At 53.3% G+C, this 23,052-nt stretch overlaps 1 protein-coding gene across 1 annotated transcript in view; it reads left to right on the top strand.

Annotated features, from left to right (window-relative positions):
- CAMK2G (calcium/calmodulin dependent protein kinase II gamma) overlaps positions 1–23,052 on the top strand; it is a 61,018-nt gene that overhangs the window by 19,636 nt on the left and 18,330 nt on the right. The window contains exons 6-16 of the mRNA XM_045291699.1: positions 6,878–6,932; positions 7,757–7,822; positions 10,521–10,593; positions 10,746–10,848; positions 11,286–11,369; positions 12,239–12,333; positions 12,949–13,071; positions 16,040–16,123; positions 16,343–16,385; positions 18,979–19,041; positions 20,996–21,039. Of these exons, the coding sequence (XP_045147634.1) occupies positions 6,878–6,932; positions 7,757–7,822; positions 10,521–10,593; positions 10,746–10,848; positions 11,286–11,369; positions 12,239–12,333; positions 12,949–13,071; positions 16,040–16,123; positions 16,343–16,385; positions 18,979–19,041; positions 20,996–21,039 (833 nt within the window). The remainder of the gene's footprint in view (positions 1–6,877; positions 6,933–7,756; positions 7,823–10,520; positions 10,594–10,745; positions 10,849–11,285; positions 11,370–12,238; positions 12,334–12,948; positions 13,072–16,039; positions 16,124–16,342; positions 16,386–18,978; positions 19,042–20,995; positions 21,040–23,052) is intronic.

The following is a 23,052-nucleotide window of genomic DNA, read 5'->3' as shown; positions in this document are numbered from 1 at the left end:
GGATTCCTCCCCTCTCCTCCCCTCTCCTCCGTGGCTCTCTGCTTCAGCACCGTGGCCCTGTTGGCGCCTGCCTCCTTAACTCCATCCTGTAGGGATATAAATGAAGCCAAACGAGGCGAAACCGAGTGTGCTGTCAGACCCAGGCCTCTGAGTGTAGAAGGGGTCTTTGTTTCACGAAGTCCTGGGTCCTGCAAATGGTAAACACGCTGGGTTGCTAACCAGGGGGTCGGAAACTTCAGTATTCCCTCCAGAAACACCTCAGAAGAAAGGTCTGGCAGTCTCCTGAAAGTCAGTCATTCAGCATCCTGTAGAGCACAGTTCAACTTTGACATGGGGTTGCCACGGGGTCGCCATGAGCTGGAGTGGGTTGGACTGCGACTGGGTAATTGAGGCTTCCCCAGTTTCCTCCCTCAGAGAGAATCTGTACCAGGAGTTAAAAGTCTGTTGGTTACCAAGTTGCCGAACTCACAGTGGACCCAGAGAGAGTACCGCCAGAGCCGGGGAGCTGAGGGAGGCGACCCAGTGTGCGGGCTGTCTGAAGTCTGAGTGGAGTGGGTTCCGCCTGTGATCTGCTTGCTCCCTGCTCTCAGTGCCTCTAATGAATAGGCTCTGTCTGCCTCCGTGCTGAGCAGCCCCAGCAGTTTTCCATCATAGCGGAGCACTGTGGTTCAAGCAGCACTTCTCACACTTTAATGTGCATCACCCCTGGGGTCATGTTAAAATTCCAATCCAGTCGGTCTGAGCTGGGACCTGGGATTCTGCGTGTCCAGCCATCTACAGGTGCTGCTGCTGCTGCTGGTCCATGGACCAGACTTGCTAGAGCAAAGGTCCGTGTCAGGGGTTGTGGTGTTGCACTCACCAAGTTTGAGTGTGGGATTTGCTAGTTTGTGTCTGAGCTCTGGCCATTTCATCTGCCGGTGACTCTGTTTCCCCATTGGTATCCCTTACCAGAGCTGTTTGTGTCTGGATTCAGCAAACAAGAGAAGTCTACGAAAGGGAAAGGAAGAGGTCCCTACTTATGGAATTGATCTCTCTTGGACCCCCTGGCCCAACTCAGGTCACAGGTTTCTTAGGCCAGGCTCCCGTTAGCCTTGGACCTGGGGCCCGTGAAGGTGACAGGTGACACTTTGGGCATCTAACCCGAGGGCCTGAAGATTCAAGGAAGAGCTGGCACTCTGCTTCCTAAAAATCAGCCATTGAAAATCCTATGAGACCCGCACCCCTGTGACACACGTGGGGCCCCACACCTGGTCGGGAGGGGCTGGAGGGGGATCTGTGAGTCAGAATCTACTAGTGGCAACTGTTGTTGTTTTAAATGTTGCAGAGAAAAAAGGAAGCGTTGAATGTACCTGCAGCTCCTCAGTCCCTGTCCACGGTCTCTCGCCGGCCCTGACGATGGGACTGCCTTCCACCTGTATTTTCACTGCAGACTATTTTTTTGGAGGGATAGGATTCAATTTTCAGAACAGTTTTAGAATTACAGAAAGAAAAAGAAAAATGTGTGCAGCAAGTATACAGAATTCTTGTGTACCTCCTCCCCCAGCACATTTTTCTCCTGTTCACACTTTGCATTCTTGTAGCACATGTATTACCAGTAATGGCTCGGTATTGATAGATGTTTATTACCTGAAGACCATAGTTCCCATTAGGGCATCTTCCTCTGAGTTTTGACAAATGCATAGTGTCATGGGTCCGCTGTGCAGTAAAGGGCAGCCTTGTTTACAGTGACTTCTTTTTTTTTTCTTTCAGTTCTTTTCGGACAAAGATCTGTTAGTTAAAATGTGGGATATTATCCGGTAGTTTTTAAAGAATTGGAACTAGCTACAGTGTTTGGTGTGAAGACATTGAGAAAAAGGTATTTAGGTTTTTCACCCTGCCCTTTCTTCCTGGCCCAGATGTTAAAGAGCAGTCATCCGCTTTATTGCAGAAATAGAACAAATAGCTTCGCTTCTTTTTTCCAGATCTTTCTGTTGTCAAGACTTTGCCTGGCCCTCCCTGTCCTTCACGATCCCGCTAGCTCAGAATGGGCTGGCCGTCACAGTCTTAGTCCGCGCATCCTAGCACCCCCTGTGCCGAGCTCGGGCCCCTCAGCACAGTCGTGGTTAATGAAGTCCTTGTGTGAAGGCAGTGGTGGTTTGGGGGTAGAATTTTCTCCTGCCATGCTCCCTTGAGTGGCCACCACTCACAGGTGAGCAACATCATCATGTTGCTGTCATGCTGCGGGTTTAGGCAGAGCTTCCACACAGAGATGGACTGGGGAGAATGGCCTGGGAATCGACGGCTTAAAATCAGCCAGTGCAAAGCCCGTGGTCACTTCTGGGAGTCCAGGTCTCATCCAGTCACGGCAACAATGGCACCGGACTGGGCAGCATTTGGTCCGTGGGCGCAACGTGAGGCCAGGTGCCCATCCCAGCAGCCTACCACAAGAGCACAGCTGTGTACTTGCTGACCTCCTGTGGGGCGTCTCCATTTGCCTGGAAGCTCCAGAGTGCCCTGGTGGCTTAGTGGTTACAAGAAGGGCTGAGATTCAAAAGATTGGCAGTTCAAAGCCACCAGCCGCTTTACGGGAGAAAGATTCAGCTCTCTACTCCCATACTGAGTTACAGTCTTGGAAGCCCACAGGGGCAGCGAGTGTGGTTTTCCATGGTGGCAGGGACATGTGTATCTGTGCAGCCGTGTCTGTGATCACGCTGCTCCTGCAGAGGTGCCTGTCAGCAGTTGTTAATGGAATGACGTCTCAGGACGCAGAGTGTCCAGGCTCATGGGGAAGGTTGGAGAAGTTGACTTCCTGCTGATTCTAAACCATCAAGGACCCTCACCTTGGGCTCCAGTGCTCTGTCCTGCCTCCTGGAGTGTCCTTAGCCAAGTTTCTCTCTGACCCTTGGTTTCTCCTGTCAGATGCAAGTACTAGTCGGACCCACTTCAGAGTGAATTCAAGGGTTAAGTAAAGCAAAGCATGTTATGCACTCGGCTCGATGCCTGGCACACAGAGCCAGCTGCAGTAGGGGTGGGTTGGTTATAATTTTGATCATTAGCGTCAAGAAGCTGGTGGGTAGGGACTAACATGGTAGTCCCAGTCAAGTCTCTCTTGTCCCCAGTTCCCTCTTAATTTTTTGAACAAATTCAGATGAAAATAATGCTGCTTGCTTACTTGAGTCAGGGGCTTCCCCTGTACTCCCCGAGATCTTGGTGAGCATCTTCCTGGGGGTACACACCAAAGCCAGGCTTGGGGCTGGGTGGCCTGGAGAATTTAGGCTTCCTTTACCGTACTTTGTCTTCTAATTCCCAGCTCCCTGGGCCTCCTCCCACCTGGGCTCTGTGTGTGGCCTTCTTGGCAAAGGATGAGTGAGGGTGTTTATTTGCATCAGTGTCTCCATGTCTGGGCATAGGCATAGGTGCCTGCACTTTCTATCCTGTACGCGCGTACACACACAAACACACACACACACACACACTGTGCTGGGGGGCGGGGAGGTCTGGGTGAGAGAGCAGACAAGGGGCCAGGCCCCAGCAGGGCTGGGCAGTAGGCTCCCCCAGGAGTGCTTGTTAGCTTTGTTGCTCTGTACCTACTCTCCTGTTAGCACACCATCCTGTGGCAGTTCGTCACCTCCCTAATGAAGCTGGTCTTTAGCTTCTGGGACAGCTGATTTCCAGGGGATTATTTGTATTACACACTTTAATGCTTTTTAATAGCAAAATTTTAATTAAATGGAAAGTCCTTTTGGAAGCAAGGGAGCAGCAACTGCGGCAGGGCTCACCGAGGCACTGAACGAGGGCCGAGAGGCCCGCCGGAGAGCGAGGGTGGCGGGCTGCACGTGCTGAGCTGGGGTGGGTGGGAGAGCCCAGAGACTGGCTATCATGCTGTCTGCCTGCCCTAAAAGCTCTTCTCCCGTCATCTGTAGGTCTAGGAGCTTGTTGGCCCCAGTGTGGGGAAAACATCAGGAGAGAGCTGCCTCTCCTGCACTCTCTTGGTAAATCTTAGAAACCCTGAGTTTGGGGTGGAATGTGGGATTGAGTAGCCAGATCGGCTCAAATAAGGTAGGCAACATGAAGTATAAACAGTTGTTGGGACCTGGTTCCAGCCCTGGCAGGCCTCCGATTCCTCATTTGGCAGGCGAGGAACAACACAGGGCTATAGCGACGGGAAATGCCGCCGGCACATGGCCCTGAATTCCATGTTGCCCTGTTTTTGCTCTGGTGGGAGATGGGTGTCTAAGGGAGGGAACAGAGCTGCTGCTCAGTGGCTGGCAGTCCCAGCCTGCCACGAGAGAGGTGGTGTGACACTGGGGTTGGGGTTCCTCAGGGAGGCCCCTCATGGTCACACACACCACCACCACCACCCAGACGTCCTGTATCAGACCACACAGAAGCCTTAGTAATGTTTGTTATCAATTTTTATCATAGAATAATGGATGTAAATTGCATATTCTTATGTGAATACCAACAGCAATATGGTTTTGTGAAATCTCCCTTGAATTATAACATTAATAATAACTGAGTGGAAGCCCTTTTTTTTTTTTCCTTTTTTTTCTTATTCTTACTTCATTCTCAGAAAGGTTATTGAGGTAGGTTTACAAATATCATTTACCACAAGGTTGATTGTAGCTGAAACATCAGATATAATCAGCAACTATAAAAGCAGCAGTGGCCATAAACTGCACATGCTCAGAGCGCGTGCAGATGAAACCTCGAGATTTGAAGTGACGTTGTAATTGGATAATAATGACGGCTCTGACCAGAGGGCATTCGGAGGTTCAAAAGAAAATTAGCATAGTGTTTTAACCTTGTAGGTATATTGCTTCATGTAAGCTGGGCTTACTAAAACAAAAAACGTTTGCTTGTTATACTTAACTAAAGGGATCTTTTTATTAAGAAGAATAAGCTTCTGTTGAAAAACCTGCCCCCAATTCTATAGCTGGTTGTTTGGGCACCACCCCTCTGACGATGTCACCCGGGCACTCGAAACTCTCTGTCCCGGCTGGTGATGCCACTGGGGGGATTTCTTTATATCCAAGGACTTCACCAGTCTGTTTGGTATCTGGCCATTCCTTAAGTGTTCCTGAACCTCTTCGGGATTTGGAGCAAAAGCCGTAGAAAGGAAAGCCCTTTGGAACAGAAGCGCCCCGTCTAGAGAGTCCAGGTGGGGAAAGTGGCAGTACCGAGGAGACAGTTGGCCAAGGCACCCAGCATCGAGTTGTGCTTGCATTAGTTGATGCTCAAGGGTTGGCACTTAACCCAAAGGTGGCTTTGTGGGAAAGAGCTTGAAGAGGAGCTCTCAGGAGACATTAGGTTGGTGTTTTGCCGAGAGCTGTGGGGGCAGGGAGCGGGAGGGGCGCCTGCTGGTCAGCTGTTTCTTGCAGCTGATTGGCTCTAGTCTCCTTTGTGCGCTTCCCTTCCTCGATGGCAGTCTCTGAGGACGCCGTGGCTCACTCATGGGCAGGGTTTCCTGACAGCGCTGCTTTGTTGCCAGGACGGGTGGGCTGCCCATCCTTCTGCTAGGAAACAGTGGTGTAGAGAGAGAACTGGGTTTATACCATGACCCACCATGATAAGCCCTTTGACCTTTAGCAAGATATGTTATGTCTCTCAGCCTCCAGTGTGCTCAGCTAATGGGATTCTCTCTCATCTCACCATGATGGTCAGAATAATAACTTCCTTGGGTCAGGACTCTGACTGCCCCCCCCCCATCCTACCACCTAGCACAGTCTAGCACACAGTAGGTGCTTCATCAGTGTTTGTGGAATTGAATGTATATAAAAAGCCTAACACCGGGCCTGGTGAATTGCGAGTGCTGAATAAGCATAACTTTGTTGTTGCCTGACTGTGCGCCATTGCTTCCAGGGCTTCTCCTTCAGCACCATCACTACCCCTCCACCCCCATCACCATCATCCTTACTGTATATGTCGGATCCTGCCTTTCCACCTCCAATGAGGCTGTTGCCACTGTCCCTAGTAGTCAGTCCCGTGTGTTAAGCACTGAGTTGCTAACCACAAGGTCAGTGGTTCTGCTCTGGCCCGTAGAGTCACTGTGAACCGGAATAGCAGCAGGCATACTGTGCTGCCGCCACCACCGCCACCCATTTCCAAGAGTGTTTCTTCACCTAAACAGGAGCTCCGTGCCCTTTAGAGCAGCAACCTCCCCATGCACTCCTGCCCCTACCCCTGAGAACGAGGCACTTTGGTCTCTGCATTTGCCTGCTCTGGCAAGTGTAACTCCGTGGGCTCAGAGGGTGTTTGGCCTTTTCCATTTTTTCCGTCGTCCATGTTGGGCCAGAACTTCTTTTCTTTCCTGACTCAATCACATCCCAATGTGGGTGCCACATTCCATCTTCCTGTCCTCTGGGTGAGCCCTTGAGCTGTTTCCGTGCCTCGGCTACTGTGCACAGATAGCCCTGCAGTAGGCACGTCTCTGCGTGCCTGCTGTTTTTTTTGGGGGGTTGCCCCTAGGATTCGAACTGCGAACCTGTCTGAGGGTGTGGCAGGTTTTCCATCTTGCCCCTTTCCACCCCGCCTCTCCGTCCCATGGAGACACTTGGTGTCCTGCGCCGTTCACCCAGGACCAGCTTCCTGAGGACCGGCCTCTCTCGTGGGGGGTTCTGCTTTTCTTCATCTTATCTGACTTCTTAGCCATGAAACTTCTCTCTCACCTATGTCTGAGGCAGCCTGAGCTGGTGGCAAGTGACTGGGGTCTGGCTGCATTGCTCCCTCCTTGGCCATGTAACCTTGGACTTGGGGGGTATTTGGTTCATTGCCGCCTCACTTGACTGCTCCCTCAGCGAGGCGGACAGGCCAGGGTGGGGGTGGACTGCCGGAGGAGAGGAATAGGATTTCTGCATTTTCTCTCTGTTAATCTCTGTCCCCCTCTCCTCTCTTGCAGTGCGCCTCCATGACAGTATTTCTGAAGAAGGGTTTCACTACCTCGTGTTTGACCTGTAAGTGCCTCTTTCTGAGGGTGTGGCGGCCTTTCCTTCCAGCTGGCTCAAGATGAAGCCTTGGGAAGAGGTCTGAGCTGGGTCTGTAGCCTGGGCCAAATTGCCCTCTCCTTGGCCTGAGGGAAGGACTTGATTTTGAACTTCCTGGTATTGGGACTTATTGTTGTCCAAAGCTCCTGAAGGGAGGAGTGGGGAGGGGGCACGTCTCCCTGGCGCTCGGAATCCCAGCAGTGGCCTTGGCTTTAGCAGTTCTGTTCCCCAGCACACCTTGTGCAGACACGTCTGTCTTGTGTTTTGGCGTATTAACTTGGTGGAAACGGAGAGCACAGCTCTTTGCATGACCTTAAACATTAGGAAATCAAAGGTCGTCCCCAGGCTCCAGTTGCTCTGTCCTCCCCTTTGGCTGCGGGTGTGCTGTGTTAGACGTGCTTCCTCCAGCCCCCGAAACGCCTCTCCCGTGCGTGTCCTTGGTCTCAGCATTCTTCAGCTTGAGTTGTGCTCCAGGAGTGACCAAACAAACGGCTAAGACTTTCTGGACCGTTGGTTACTTTCTCTTAGGGCTCTGTTGCTCCATGTCTGCTTGAGGTTTAGGTAAGCTTTAAGTGAGGAAGAATGCCCAGAAAGAAGGAGGGCCCGGGGACTCCAGCAGGGCCCTGGGTCATGAAAGGGTCCAGTGTGTTCTGGGCTCTCAGATGAAGCGCATAGAGTCAAGGTTTCTCGTGACGTAGCTCCACCGGGACTCAGCTGTGACTCTGTTACCTGGTTGGATACTGGGCGTGGCCGCCGGCTCCTCACCTGTTCTAACCCTTCTCTGTTGGTTTCAGTGTTACCGGTGGAGAGCTGTTTGAAGACATCGTGGCCAGAGAGTACTACAGTGAAGCCGATGCTAGGTGAGGGAAGGGGCCACTGCGGGTCTCACGAGGACCTCCCGTTCCAGGGTAGAGCTGGGGCTCGGGATTGAAATAAACCGCAGCCCCGCTTAGGAGACAGGCGTGTTGCCTACTTGCATAGTCGTGGGGAAGTTAGGTTCAGGAGCCCTGCTGGTGTGGTGGGTTACGAGTTGGCCTGGGCTGCTGCCCATAAGGTCGACTGCTCCTCGGGAAAGAGATGAGGCTTTGAACTCCTCTAAGGTTTTGTGCTCGCAGAAATGGGACAATTCTACTCTCGTATGGGCTCCCTATGAGTCGGAATTGAAGGCATGGCAGTGAGTTTGGAGAGGTTACGGTGCCCTCCCTGGTGGGGCTGGCAGGTAAGCATCGGACTGCTAACCACAAAGCAGGTGCTTCAAACCCACCAGCTGCTCTGCAGGAGGAAGAGGGGGGCTTTCTCTGCACGTGTAGATTGACGGGCTAGGAAACTCACGGGCCCACAGGGGCAGTTATACCTCGTCCTGTCTGCAGTCTATGATTCGCTGGTAATGCGTGGCACAAAAGCCTGTGGAGCGGTTCTCTGCACATATGGCATCCCCGTGAGCTGCAGTCCACTCAGGGCAATTCGCAGCATCAGCACTGACTGAGCCGAGGGACAGAGAGGCAGAAGATATGGTTTCTGCCCTGAGGCGTGTAGACCTCTGGACTAGTGGTCCATCTGGAATCTTCTCAGCTATTTCAGCCTCCATTACTACCTGGTCCCTCCACTCAGCCCTCAGCCCCCAGGTTCCCTGCAGGCCCTGGCAGCTCCTCCACGGGCCGGGCCGGCAGTGATACAGCAGGATCCCACCACCCACAGCTCCCAGCATTGGTTTGGCCTGCCTCTCCTGTCTCCACTGGCCCCAGGTTTTCTCCGAAGGTGATGTCTTTACAACCTGGTTTTGCTCCTCCTGCCTGCAGCTTATCTGGCTGCCTCTGGATAGTGGGGGAATATAGTTTCCACCGAATCTCTTAGCCTTGAGAGACCAATGTTTGCCAATCAACCTCAGATGCATGCTTCAGCCTCGGGGGGAAAAATTCTCAAGTGGGGAGATGAATTCCAATGCCAGCAGGGGAGGACCAACCCAGGGGCTGAGGGAGGACCGAGCTAGGGGCAGGAGGAGGCTCAGGGGAGCAGTGAGAGCTCAGGGCCCCTGGGGGCGGGGGCGGGGGCGGGTGACTGTACCAGTGGGCTTGGCCTAACTGCTGGGACACTTCACATTTTTGCCATTTTTGGCCAGAAGGCTCTCACTGCTTGCCCAGCTCTGTTCTAATTATACATTTCTGTGGAGACTCGCCTCTTCGGCCCGGTCTGAAAATCTTAGGCCCACTCTTCCATTACATCCCACGGGGAGACTTGAGCCTCCACCCCCCGGGACCCTAGGGGTCCCCATGGCCCATATGGGCACTCCAGCAACAGACTGTAGAGAAAGGAATAGTAAGTCTAGATCATGCAGGCCAGTGCACCTCGACACCCCACCTTCCTGCTCCGTGTACCCCGGAGCTTCTGAAGTCTGTAGCCTCAGCGTTCAGGCCACGGTTTCTCAGCCTCAATGCTACATCTTGGACTGATGCTTAGTAGCGGGAGCTGCTCTGTGCATTTTAGGATGCTTAGCGGCATCCCTGATCTACCCACTTGATGCCAGGGTTAGTAGTCCCCCCGGATGTGACAACCAGAGATGTCTGCAGACATTGTCAACTCTCCCAGGAGTAGGGGGCTGGCCAAAACCCTTGTTCTCCTCACACCTACCCTGCTTGAAAACCACCGCGCTTAGACGTCAATGCTGGCTCATGGCCAGGAGTTTGAACTTCACACCTAACTAAGTGGCTTGGGAGGTGGATGACCTGGATTAAGAACCTACAACACCAGGACAGTGCTCGTTTAAGGAACTCTGGTAGCGTTGTGGGTTCTGCGCTGGCTGCTAACCTCAGGTCAATGGTTCAAACTCGTCAGCCCTTCCAAGGGAGAAAAGTGAGGCTTTTTCTTCTCTGCAAAATGTCCGGTCTCAGAGACCACCAGGGGCAGTTCTACCCTGCCCTTACAGGGTCGTGAGGATCGGCATAACTTCTGTGGCGTGAGTATGATGCTGATTGTAGTTAAATGTGTTGTTTCTTAAGGCATCTGTGTCCCTGTTTTGTCTGCTTGGTCTCCCTACTCGATGATCTACTTTAGGGGCTTGTTTGCCTTCATTTTGTCTTTGTATCTTATGCTCCAAGCACGATGCCCCATAGACTCTTGGTAAAGGTTTGAGTGAATGAGTGCCCCAGCCTAAAAGTAGCAGAGCTGTTGTAGTTGGATTCTGCCTCCTTGGTTGCCACCGCAAGCCTGTTCTCCAAGAACCAGAGTTGTTGGGGAAAAGAGAAAGAAGGAAGGGCAGACTTGGATGATCTCTTTTTTGTGGGCCTGGGAAGTGTTCCCTGACACCTTGGACACTGGCCGATTGTGCTTTGGCCTCTCCAGTCAGCAGGAGGCATGATGAGACCATTATCAAGCCTCTTCATCTGCCGGACCATGTGGAAAAAGCGGTTGAACTGGCAATGCACAGTGCCCCTTCGAGCTCAGCATCCAGTGATCCTCTGTGAGGCTGTGGCCCCAGCTTCCGTATTTCAGTCTGCCGCCTGTGGTCACGGTGGAACCGTTAACCCTGCACTGACATCTCTCTTCCTTCTGCTTTTGCAGCCACTGTATCCATCAGATTCTGGAAAGCGTTAACCATATCCACCAGCATGACATTGTCCACCGGGACCTGAAGGTGATTTACCCAGACGCCTCCTTGTCTCCCACTTGTGGCGCGTTGGCACCACCTGGTGCCGGATAGTGGTACTACGTGGGCCTAAACCAGGCTGCTTTGGGGCCTGGGGCCCTGGGTGGGCACCTTACAAGGTTCTCACTGTTCTTCTGCAGCCGGAGAACCTGTTGCTGGCGAGTAAATGCAAGGGTGCCGCCGTCAAGCTGGCTGATTTTGGCCTAGCCATCGAAGTCCAGGGAGAGCAACAGGCTTGGTTTGGTAAGGGTGACCCTGTCTTCCTGGAATGCAGCCCCCGCCCTTCCTTCCCTTCCTGATCAGCCTTCCTCTTGCAGAACTAGAAGCCAGACCCTTAATGGTCCTGGCCTCCTCAGAGACTGCCGGGGGTGGGGTGTCCAAAGAGCTTCCCTTGGCCTAGCGTGACAGGGAATCTAGCTAGCTATTGTCAGTGCTGTGGCTGTGCATTCTTGCTACCTCTGGGGAGGCATTGGGAGTTCTTGGAAGGCATGTGGACTTGCCCTCTGCTTTCCATTCCGAGCAACACAAGAGTCCCAGCTTATCATCTGTTGCTGCCCGGGTGCTGGGAGCTTATACGCAAAAGCAGCAGGAGGGCAAAAAGGACTTGGGGGAATTTGCTGATGGGGATTTAATGAGCGAGAAAGCAGATTCAGCGTGCTCTGCCCTCTCTCCTGCTACAGGGTTTGCTGGCACCCCGGGTTATTTATCCCCTGAGGTCTTGAGGAAAGATCCCTACGGAAAGCCGGTGGATATCTGGGCCTGCGGTAAGCCCATTCCACACCCTCTGCTTCTCAGTGTTAGGGCACTCTCGTCTCGCCAGCGTCATCACCAGACGTCGGGAGGCCACGAGGTCTAGTACACGTGAAGTCGTGGTGTTTGCTCCACTGCCCTGGGGTGGCTGGTCCTGTCACACCCCTTCCCCAAGGGCTTCCTGGATTCCACTGCCTCTTTCATGGCGGTGGGGTTGTCCACACCCTACAGCAGTGGTTCTCAACCTGGGGGTTGAACGACCCCTTCACAGGGGTCGCCTAAGAAAGCACCTATGTCTGATGGTCTTAGGACTGCCTTCCTCCAGGCGGGTCCGCCCACATGCAGACACGCCCACATACGAGTACTCAGCGTGAAGACGGTTACCCATGCTATCCCATGCTTCAAGACATAATTTCATTTATTTTTTCACTAGAAATAAGTATTTCACAATATATAATTACATATTGTTTTTGTGATTAAGCACTGTTTTAATTATGTTCAATTTGTAACAATGAAGATACATCCTGCATATCAGATATTTACCTGACGACTCATAACAGTAGCAAAATGACAGTGATGAAGTAGCAACAGAAATAATGTTATGGTTGGGGGTCACCACCACATGAACTGTATGAAAGGGTCACGGCATTAGGAAGGTTGAGAACCACTGGCCTAGAGGATGGCTTCTGCCTGAGTAATTCCCTGAGGTGACATGGAGTGTGGAGCAGAGTGAGGTCAGGGATACAGCATTATTGGCTGGCCCCCATGTCTAACCCTGGGTTGGCCTTTGATTTTCTGGGTGGCTCTGAGCCCTGTGTGGCTTTTCTCGGTTCCTCGGGGAAGTAGCTGGCTGACCCTGTGACCTGTGTGTTCTCTCTCATAGGGGTCATCTTGTACATCCTCCTGGTGGGGTACCCTCCCTTCTGGGATGAGGATCAGCACAAGCTGTATCAGCAGATCAAGGCTGGAGCCTATGATGTAAGGATGTGCTCACTGGAGAGCGGGGCCACCAAGCCGGGAAGGGCAGCACTTCTGCCCCTTGGGCCCTGGCTGGGGGGGGTGGGGGGTGCTGGGCAGTGTGTTTATCAGTGTGTGTGGTGTGATTCTGAGAACCCAGGGAGGAACATACGGAGCTCAGTTCTTGCCACTCCCGTCCCAGGGAGCGACTCGTTTGCACAGCCTTTCCTGGTAGCTATAAAACTAAGGAGCCAGGTGAAGCCCTTTGATCTGTCACCAGCAAAGGACAGGAGGACATCTTGTAGTGTGCTCAAAGACTGGGCGCTGCTCCCCGGCAGTGGAACACTGGGCACCTCTCTGTTCTTCGGATAGAGAGCCAGAGATGACAGAGGGCCCTTCCAATCTGGCTCTGATGTTCTGCCTAGCCTTGATTCCTTACCCAGTTTTTAAGTTGATCAAAGTTCTGCAGCATTCTCGGGGGGGGGGGGGGGTTCCCAACTCTCTGCAGGGCAATTTTAGGTGTCACACTGAGGGGCCCTAGTTATAGGAGTTGGGGTGAAGGCAGAGCCAGCCTGCCTTTCAGAGTGTGAGGTTTACACACTACGTACCCCTGCTCCCCCACATTCTGTTCTTCAGTTCCCATCACCAGAGTGGGATACAGTGACGCCTGAAGCCAAGAACTTGATCAACCAGATGCTGACCATTAACCCAGCAAAGCGCATCACAGCTGACCAGGCTCTGAAGCACCCATGGGTCTGCGTAAGTATCTCTTGTCTGGAGTGGAGGGATACGGGGCGAGGCGCCGACCCTCAGGATGCTCCTCCAGCCTCCGAGGGAGAAGGCCCCGTGAGGGCAGAGGACTTAGAGTGTCCCCAGGGGGAGCTGAGAGAGGCCATCTCAGTGTCGTCAGAGTGTGATTCATTCCGTGCTGGAGGAGGGTTAGGCTGATCTGTGCAGACTTCGGGGTGTTGACAGGAGAGATGGCATAGTCAAAGCTGGGTGTGCGGACCCCGTTCTCCACTGTTACAGCCCTAATGTGACCACGACCAAGCACATACACAGAAGGCACCTCACGTAGTCCAAGAGAGCCTCCTGAAGCTCAATCACCGAAGCTCAGGTGCTGAATTCCTAAGACAGCCCTCTGGGCGAGCAATGAGGGCGACGGGTTCTGTTTCCATGCACAGTCCGATCAAGCTGACATCTGTGCTTTCAAGCAAGAGGCTCGACTGTAGTTAGACTTCCGGTCGCCCAGGATGCACTTACTTATTCCTGTTTATTGAGGGCTCATTGAATGTCTGGTCACTGGAGATAAGGAGGTAATAAAAGAGTCTAGTGAGAACTGGGGAACATCACCTGTCCCTGGTGGGGAATGGGCTTGCTCAAGGCGGCGTGACAACGGAAAGCTTTGACATGGTGCCTAGAGATGAATAGAGGTCCCTAGCATGACGGCTGTGAGACAGAAGTTGGTGTGGGAAACGGGGGCATGTTCAAGGAATGTTAAGTGATTTCTTTGTGGACTGGGGTTCCACCACAGAAATGTGAGATAATGAAGCCAAAAAGATTCCGTGACATACAAGCTTCTGCTTAAGGAGTTGGGGTTTTATTCTGAAAGGCTTAGGAGCCGTTTGGAGAGTTTTAAAGCGGAAATGAAATTTGCGCTTGGGAAAGATTGCTCTGGAACTAGAAAATGAAATTGAGGAATACAGAGGCTAGAGGCAGGAAGCTGTTGTAATTATCTAAGCAAGACTGAGTTCTTCAGCCAAGGGCGCTGGTGAGGGAGGGAGGGAGCAGTGTGGCAGTGAGTGGACAAATCCGAGAGAGATTTGGGAGTTAGAATTAAAAGGATGTAGTAACCAGTTGGATTTTGGCGTTCAGAGTAGAGAGAGGGCTGTACTTTTCCCTGGCAGAGGAAAGCCAGGAAGAAGACCTGGTTTGTGAGGGGGAAAAAGAGTTCAGTTTTGTACATGCTGAGTGTAGTCTGGGAGACCTCTGAGTGGAGACATCAGTGGATAGCTAGAAATCTGTCCCTACAGATTAAACCAAACCAAGCTTGCTGCTAGTACAAGTCAATTCCAACTCCCGTGATCCGACAGGACAGAGTAGACCTGTCTAGTGGTTTCCGAGACTGTAAATCTGTAAGGGAGTAGAAAGCCGTTGCTTTCTCCCATGGAGCGGCTGATGTTTTCAAACGATTGACCTTGGGGTCAGTAATTGAGCGCACCACCCACCGCACCACCAGGACTCTGTTCCCTGTTTTATGGAGCCTCTTCCTGTAGGTTAGGTTATTGCTCTATAGAGGGGGGTGGTCTGTGCTGTTCCGAGTCTTCCTGGAGTCCGTACTGCTGCCGGAAGAGGAAAGCTGGCCAGCACTGGCACTCCAGGACCGTGATGGGGAGAGGAGGCGGAGGATGGGAAGGCCTGGTGGAGGAGCAGGCTTGGGAGCAGGGGCTACCTGGTGCTGTCGCGCCCATGGTAAAGGTGGGAAGTAATTCCTTGGCAGAGCCAGTTGGAGGCCAGGGTTTCGTTGCCTCCATGGTGGGAACAGAAGCCTGTTTTTGGAGAGGTGTGAGGGACGGGGATGTGGAGGAGAGCATAGATTGCACTTTCAGACAGCTGCAAGATGATGGGAGAAAGGAGTGGCATTCTCAGTTGGCCATGGATGGATCAGGGAGACGTTTTGGGTTGGTAGTTGATTGGTGGGTTGGTTTTTTTGTTGTTGTTTTCTTTGGGTTGGTGGTTGAGTCCCGTTGGAGGGCTCGGCCCTGCATGTGAGGAGTGATGGGGGTGAAGGCAGGTGAGGGCGAGGGGCTGAAGTTGAAGGAATACTTGTTTAGTTGCTTGTTTCCTTGTGCAGAAGTTTACATTGAGGAGGCGGGCGGCCTGAAACAGGCTTGGGGAAAGGTGGAGAAGATTGAGGAAGCTACTTTGAGAACTAGGAAGGACAGTGGACCCAGGACTGAGGGCGGGTTGGGGGCTCCCAGGTTGTAGGATTGGCTTTTGTGTTTTGTCTTTTCCAAGCAAGCTGGCCAAGGTAGCCCCTAGTCAAGGGAGGGGATGAGCAAATTCAAACAGAATGAGGGAAGTATGACGTTCAGGGATCATTTTTGTGACACACATTTTCCACAGTCCTCTCTATCTCAGCAGTCCCTGCGGAACTCATTATGACAATGTGTAATCATTGACGACCCCGGGTCATCAAGGGGATGTCACGCGCTTCCAGGAGACCCTGTTTCAGGAGGCAGGGACGAGAGGAAATCATTTCCTTCTCAAATGATTCCCCTGGGAGCACAGCTTCCCTCCAGACTGTGGCAAATGGGTGCCGAGGGGCTCTTGGGGGGAGCAGTTGGTTCTCCGTGAAGAGCAGGGGCCGTCCAGGCGCTCGCTGCTGGCGATAGACGCCTAGAAGAGAGCAGTTACGAGGAAGCATCACGACACCAGGGTGCTCTCCCATCCCGGGAAGAGTGGCTGTTCTCTGGGGCATTGTCCCGGAGCAGCAATTATCAGCGATGGCTTAGTGTTCAGATTACGTCACCCTGAGTTTGGGGTAGTGCTTTCCTGCTAAAAGCATGTTCACATCTGTGAGCTCATTTTCTCTCTGGAGCAACTCTGCGGTGGTGAGTGCCAGCTGTGTATGTGACCTCACCCTGGACACACCATTAGTGCTGGGGTCATGGGGAGGGCAGAGAGCTGGGCTGGGGACTCACGGGCCTGTCTGTCTGGTTTCCAGCAACGATCCACAGTGGCCTCCATGATGCATCGCCAGGAGACTGTGGAGTGCTTGCGCAAGTTCAATGCCCGGAGGAAACTGAAGGTAAGTCTTGCCTGCTGGGCTACAGTATCCTGAAATCGTGCTTCGGTAGGGCACCCATGGCCGTCCCGTCTCCTGGCTGGGGCTGAGCTATGAAGGTTGTATGTGGGAGGGCCCAGAGGCCTGGTGTCTTCTGCCTCTAGCTAGGAGCCGCATTTGCCTGAGGTTAGGCCACCTATTTTTCGAGTCCGTTGAATTCACAGAACCCTCCTTTCCCCGCAGGGCGCCATCCTCACGACCATGCTCGTCTCCAGGAACTTCTCAGGTATGTCTTCCCAGCAGGGCGTTCTCGTTCTCTGAGGTGAGCGGGTCAGGAGGCAGGTGTTGCCATCTCAGGCAGCCCGGAGCTTGCCGGACATCACCTTGAGCAGGGTGATGGAGGATCCTGAGCTGAGGGGCTGCTGCGCGACCGGGTCCTCTGACCCGGGATCCCATGGATGGGCTGTGCTTGGGCTCAGACATCCGAGTAGCGTTCCAGAGTCCTCCACCTGCCTACCTTCGGTTTGTCTCCGAGATTCCTAACTTAATTTTCTGAAAGCTCGCAGCATTTTGAGCTTTTAGCCAGTTCAGACCCCTGGAGGATGTGCTGGAAGAGAAGAGAGAGGATGTAGTGAGTCTGTTCGTCTCCTCCACTCATTTGCTGATGGAGACACCCACGCTCTGTTGTGTCCAAGCAGAGACTGTGAATAGAGCTTATTCCAGGCGCTGACCCGTTCACGACAACCTAGGCTGGAACTATTCTCTGTGCTCATCGTGAAGCTGGGAGCGTGCAGGCATGGAGACCAGCAGGAGGGGCAGGGTAAAGACCTGGCTCCGTTTGCACGAGGATCCGGGAGTGAGGATTCATGATTTGGAAGTCCACTCGACATTTCTTTTTCAAGATGCAAGACACTCCAGCTCTCCCTCTCCCTACCCCCATTGTTGTTTGAATGCAGTTGGGACGCTCAGTGGCTTTTCCGTGAGCGGAAAAAAAAAAAATAACCTTAAGACTGAAAACAGGTCTTCCTGATTCCCTAGCTTTTCTCCACCCCCACCCCCCACCCCACACACTTGGGAGCACACTTGGCTTTGCTGTTTTTGGTTCAGGACACACATATACACCCCGCCCGCCTTCTCTCATTTTCATAGAGAAGGCTTTTTCTCAGCACAGTCGTAGAGAGGGGATGAAATGGGAGTGCTAGCGACTTCTAGGTAGAATATTCTTCCCACTGGGGCTGGGTTACCAGAGAACCGGCTCTGAGGATGTTGCAGGTGAGCAGACCCTGAGCTTCACAAGCTCTGCCCCACAGGGCTCCAGCGGCACCAGGCCTGGACAGTGGGCCCCTGTGACCTCTTGTTCTGGGTGTCTGTGAGGGCACAACTGTGATTCTGGGTTCATCGCTCCCAAATGGTAACCAGAGTCCTGCCTGCTGCTGCCGCCTCTGTTAGAGGTGGCACTTCAGCCCCACTTCCTGCTGCTTCTCCCAACTGCTTACAGCCTCGACTTTCTGGGATTGAGAGCCTTTCCAGAGGGCACTCAAGGGCATTACTGTGCTCACTAGACCAGTGATCTTCACCTCTCCTTTCCGAGTCAAAGAAATGTGAAGACAGACTGCTGCTTCTCTTCTTTCATCTTGGAAGCCAGTCGTACGGGCCGTTCCTGTGGCCTCCACATCATCTTTCTACCGCTGCCCCACCCTGTTTCAGGAAACCTGTGTCCTAGGGTCAGGAAACCAAGCTATTAGGACAAAAAGCACTCCCACTCGTCCCTAAAGAGCCTCCTCCCTCCTCCTGGGCATTGAGCTCCCCTGCCCTGGGTCCGAGGACTGGCTCTGCTGGGGTCATTTCAGCGTGACGGGGCCAGCAAGCCCTATGTCTAGGAGTCTGGAATGAGATCTGTGGTTGTAACCCAGGAAGATGGGCACCGGTGGGTTATATTTTAGGGACGAGCTGTGCTTTTTTCTGAGACAGCCTGGGAGTCCCTGGGTGGCCCAAATGGGTGCACACTCAGCTGCTAACCCAAAGGTTGCGTGTTCAAACTCACCAAGAGGAACCTCAGAAGAAAGTACTGGTGATGTGCTTTTGCCAGGTCACAGCCACAACGCTGTGAGCACAGATTGACTCTGAGCACCTGGAATCACTGTGAGTAGGAGCCACCTGGATGGCAGCTCTCCTGGTCTTTTCTGTTTGCTCAGTGAGCAGAGCTTAGCCCCGGACTCTATCAGCTGGGCTTGAGGTGAAATCAGAGCTTCTAGGTTGTGTTTGCTTCACAGCCTTTGTGGCTTCTTTTGGTTTGGTTTGGGTTTTTTGAGGGCTCATTTCTCCATCATCTGCACTCTCAGAACACCATAAGATCTGGACTGAGAAAACCCCTGCCCAAAAGGGCCTGTGCCTCTGAGTAGGTGGGCCGCGGTGGTCAGGGGTCTTTCCTTTGAGTGTGGCAGGGAGGAGGGCTCCCTCGGCTCCTGGCTCTCTGATAATGCCCTCACTTACGTCCTAAGCAGAGCAGCTCTGACAGGGAGACTCACTTTTCTCCCGACAACCTTAGGGGATGGGTGGCCTCTCGGTTAACCCTTGTGGCTCTGCTGAGCTTGTTGTGGGACAGGTGCTGAAGCCACGTCCAGCCAGCAGAGCCGTGGCCTCTTCCTCTGCTCCATCTCAGGCCCCCAGACTGCTGCCTCATCAGCCTGCCCCCCACCACCCAGCCCCCTGTCGCCTCTGCTCCCCCCGCCCCCAGCTTGGCTGGCTTGGCCACGCCACCTGGGCGCTGCTATGTGGGCGGCCAGCGGGTTCCTGCGCCTCGGCTGGGGCATGCTCGCTGCTGGCAGCCCCCGTGGCTTTGCGGCAGCTCTGTGCACTGAGAGATTGTATCCCCTCAGTTGGCAGGCAGAGCTCCGCCCCCGCCTCGCCTGCCGCGAGCGCCGCCGGCCTGGCCGGGCAAGGTACGTGGCATGAGTCCTCCCCGACCGCCTGTCTCGGCTCCCTGCCACCCCACCAGGAGGGCCAGCATGCCAGGCCCACTCACCAGGGAGACCAGTCCCCTGCTTGCGAGCTGAGATGGGCATGCCGGACGGATGACCTAACCTGGCATCTGCAAGCGCATTGGTGTTCCGAAGCCCCCTAACCAGCCGTGCATGCTGGGCGCTTGCCGACTCTCAGGAGGCAATGGCCTGGGGGACGTGGAGCTGGCCGGCAGGAGAGCTTTCTTCCAGGCAGCCTGAGAAACCGACCTGCCGACAGGGGTCCAGGCAGACTGTAGCTCTCCAGCAGCACTTTGGCCTGCCCTGCCAGTGCTCACGCTAGACCACCAGACCCCAGGGAGGAAGCCAAGTCGCTCGAAACGGTTGACTTCCCATGTTCTTAGGACCAACACTAGAGTGCAGTAGTTTGGGGCTCCTGCCCTGCCACCGCCTAAGCACCTCACTCCCCTTTAGTTTCCTCATCCGTCCAATGGGGAGAATGAGTCACAGTGGGGATGCCGACGGCTCACAGCCCTGTCTGTCTTGGACAATTGTGATGTGGGAGCCTGTAAAAAAACGCCCTGGCACCCAGATCCGATCCGAGAGCAATACAATCAGGACCTCTGGGTGGGTAGGCTAGGCGTCAGCATTTTGTTTCCCAGCTCTTCCCAGGGGATTGCCAGATTCCGGCTCAGCATTTACAAGAGCCAGGCGGTCAGCCACACTTCAAAGAAAAAGCTCCAGCTCACCCCAGCGTGACAGGGACCTGGTCCTGAATGAGACCAGAGGGCATCTTTGGAGTCCGGATTCTCCTGACGGAAGTACCTCTGCTCTCACTGGAGAGAGAGAGAGAGAGAGAGAGAGAACACGGTTTGGGGTGGGAGTGGCCCCATGCGTGGAAGAGTGGTAGCAGTCCTGATCACCGTGAACACTCTTTGAGCACTTGATAGATCCCAGGCACACTGCCAGTGCTTTTCAGGTGTGGTCCCTTGGTCCCCACCACTAGACGCAGGCCCTGCTAATCCCCACTTTATAGTTAAGAAAGTAAAGCTCTGAGAGGTTAAGTAACTCACCCAGAGTCTCACAGCCAGCATGTCGTGGAACCAAGCTGTGGCCAGGGCAACCCAAATGGAACAGACAGTTCCGTTTCCACCACCCTATGCCTCCCAGACTCTCCCGCCTACTGTCTGCTACCCTCCTGTGCCCTCTGTGGCCAGCCCGTGTCACCAGGTATAAACACAGAGCCCATCAGCCTTGAGCCTCACCCTGTGCCTGCCGAAATTTGATGTCTTATTATTATGCCCAGTCTTTTCTGCTTTTGAGTCCAGAGAGCAGGCTCAGGGCAAAGTAAGCCTGGTGAGGACCTGCCCAGTCAAGGCTTCAGCCCCCTGGCGAAACCCTCCTGTAGGTGGTCCCGGTCTGTGTGCCCTCGTGAGCTGTGACGCTCTGTTTCTTGAACACTCAGGAGATGTCTTGCATCCTTCCAGCTTGGCCGTCCTGATGACCGATCCCCATGGCACCGAGGGCCTGAGCCCGCACCCTTTCACCCCGACACTCTGCTTCTGGGCCTGGGTTGGAAGCTGTTGAAGGGAGAGTCCCAGTGTCCCAGGCAGCTCCATTAATGAGCACCGGTTTCTCCTCCGAGTGTGTCCCTGTTTCAGCTGATCCCTCTCCTGCGGCAGAGGCACATCGGCGGCGCCCAGGAAATCCTGGGCACTGCCTTGAAGGCTCTGAGGGTGCACGAGATGCCCTTCACGCAGAGGGGCCTCCTCCAGAGGCAGGACAGATGCCGTGACTTCTCAAGTTCACTTAGTGCTTCCAGATGCCGGAGCCTGGCTCCCTGGTCAGACACTCCGTCTCCTGAGGACCTGGCTGCTGGACTTCAGGCTGGAGAGACGGTGCGATGCTGGATTCATTGTCCTCTTTGTTTTCACAGCTGCCAAAAGCCTACTGAACAAGAAGTCAGATGGCGGGGTCAAGGTAAGAGCCTTTGCCCCGGTGGGCAGAGCCTGGCCTCTGTATCTCCCAGCAGTCACCATGGGGAATTCTTAGCCCCACCGTCCCCCATTCCCTGGGAACCTTCCTATCCTGGCTCATCTGCTGTAAGCCGGTATCTCTGCCTCAGAACAACAGGTTCCACTGGCCTTACAGGGAAAAAGGGAGAAAGGTTTCCCTCGACCCTAGGGTTTAGAGTTAGTGGTGATCCAAGTTATGGAGCTGAACCCTGAACCCGACTTCCAAATGCTTATCTTGGGGTCAATTCTCAGGAGGATGGGGGTTTTAAGGGCATTTGGTTACACACACACACACACACACACCTTTTTTTTTTTAACAGCAACAAGTTATTTTTAGGAAATAAAAGTCGTTTGCCTTGTTGACTCAGGGTATAGAACTTGAAACCTGGAGCCACTATTCTTTTGGCCTGTTTCCTTGTCCCCAAAGCACCTCCAGACCCAGCTTAGACACCCCTGAGTGAAAGTGGCTTAAGCTCTCTAAAGGCATAGTGTTCCTCAGACACAAACAGGAGACGTATGTTAGGCACATTCTCGTTGAGCAAGAGAGCTTTTCCTGTGGGACCAGAGCAAGAGGAGGTATCAGGAACCTGCAAGGACCAGCAGCAAGCCCTGGAGGGAGCGGCTGCTTGGCAAACAGGAGTAGGAGGGGCTGCGTGGACTGACAGGCCGAGGAGTTCTGTGGCTGCTTCGGGGCAGAAAGGGGATGGCTTCTGGGGCTGGTCATTGGGTATCTGTCTATACGTACTGTCTTGAAGCCTGCCAGCTTTAAACCGAGAACGTTCAACATGAGCTTCCTCCCAGGAGCGTGCGTCCACAGCTGAGATACACTGTGTGCCCTCTTACTCTCCCCCCATCCCTCCCTCTTCCCCTGATCATCTCTGCTTGCCCGTGTGACGCTGCTGACAGGGAGCCCTGATTGACGGGCACGCGCTCATCAGGGAGAGGCACGGGAGGAAAAGGGAACACATTTGGTTGGAGAGAGGCTTGTGGGTCCTTCTACCAGGAGAAAGACCCAGAATTATTTCACTTTTGCAAAGTAGGTAGTATGTGCCTTTCTGAAGCCCAGTGCTGAGCTCAGCTCTGAGGGACACATAGAAGAAGAATAAGAGGACATGTAATCTCTTACGAGGTTTCAATGTTAATTGAAGAGGGAAAAAAAGACATGTTTGGAATAGGCCAAACCCTAAATAGCATATGGTTGTGGGCCCTAAGTATGGTGGCATAGTCTAAGAAATTTCTGGGGATACATTTAAAGTCACTTTTAAGAATTAGATTAAATTGTAAAAGCAACAAAAAAATATTTTTGCGGATTCTGTTGTACCCGTTGATGAACTCTGCTTCACTGAAAATGGAGGGTAAATGGAAGGCTATGAAAAAGGTGGCTGGACTGTCTGTCTGTTTGTCTGTCTGTCTGTCAGAGGCACTAGAGGTTTGTTCATGGAAAATAACTGAGTAAGAAAAATGTTTGTGGAAAGATTGGGCTAAGGCTACAAGGGCAAATGGGAGGGAAGGAAATTGACAAGAACGTTTTAATTAGGAATTGTTTTAATTTATGTATATGTAGAGAAAGGGGGATCAGAGATGATAAGGTGCCATGTTCAAAGTACTTAACCATCAGGAAAGCACAGCCAATCAGAACGGGTCTACTGCCTACAAGAAACTAGCCCAGCTGTACCAGTGAATGGTGGGCCTGGTGGGCGTGTCCTCTCGAGTAGAGCTGTAAAGGAAGGTCCGTTGAGCATGGGAGATTAAGAAGGGGATCCGACAAAGAGAAGCACGATGTTTCTAGCCTAGAGTGTTTGTATTAAGACATTTGTAGCGTTGAGCCTCACCCTGTGCCTGCCGAAATTTGATGTCTTATTATTATGCCCAGTCTTTTCTGCTGTAACCCAGGAAGATGGGCACCGGTGGGTTATATTTTAGGGACGAGCTGTGCTTTTTTCTGAGACAGCCTGGGAGTCCCTGGGTGGCCCAAATG

The sequence above is a fragment of the Echinops telfairi genome, unplaced genomic scaffold (assembly GCF_000313985.2).
Source record: "Echinops telfairi isolate 266 unplaced genomic scaffold, ASM31398v2 ScPeMD7_70;HRSCAF=299, whole genome shotgun sequence".
NCBI lineage: Eukaryota > Metazoa > Chordata > Mammalia > Afrosoricida > Tenrecidae > Echinops > Echinops telfairi.
The sequence above is the reverse complement of the archived record's forward strand: the minus strand, read 5'-3'. Positions and strand labels throughout refer to the sequence as shown.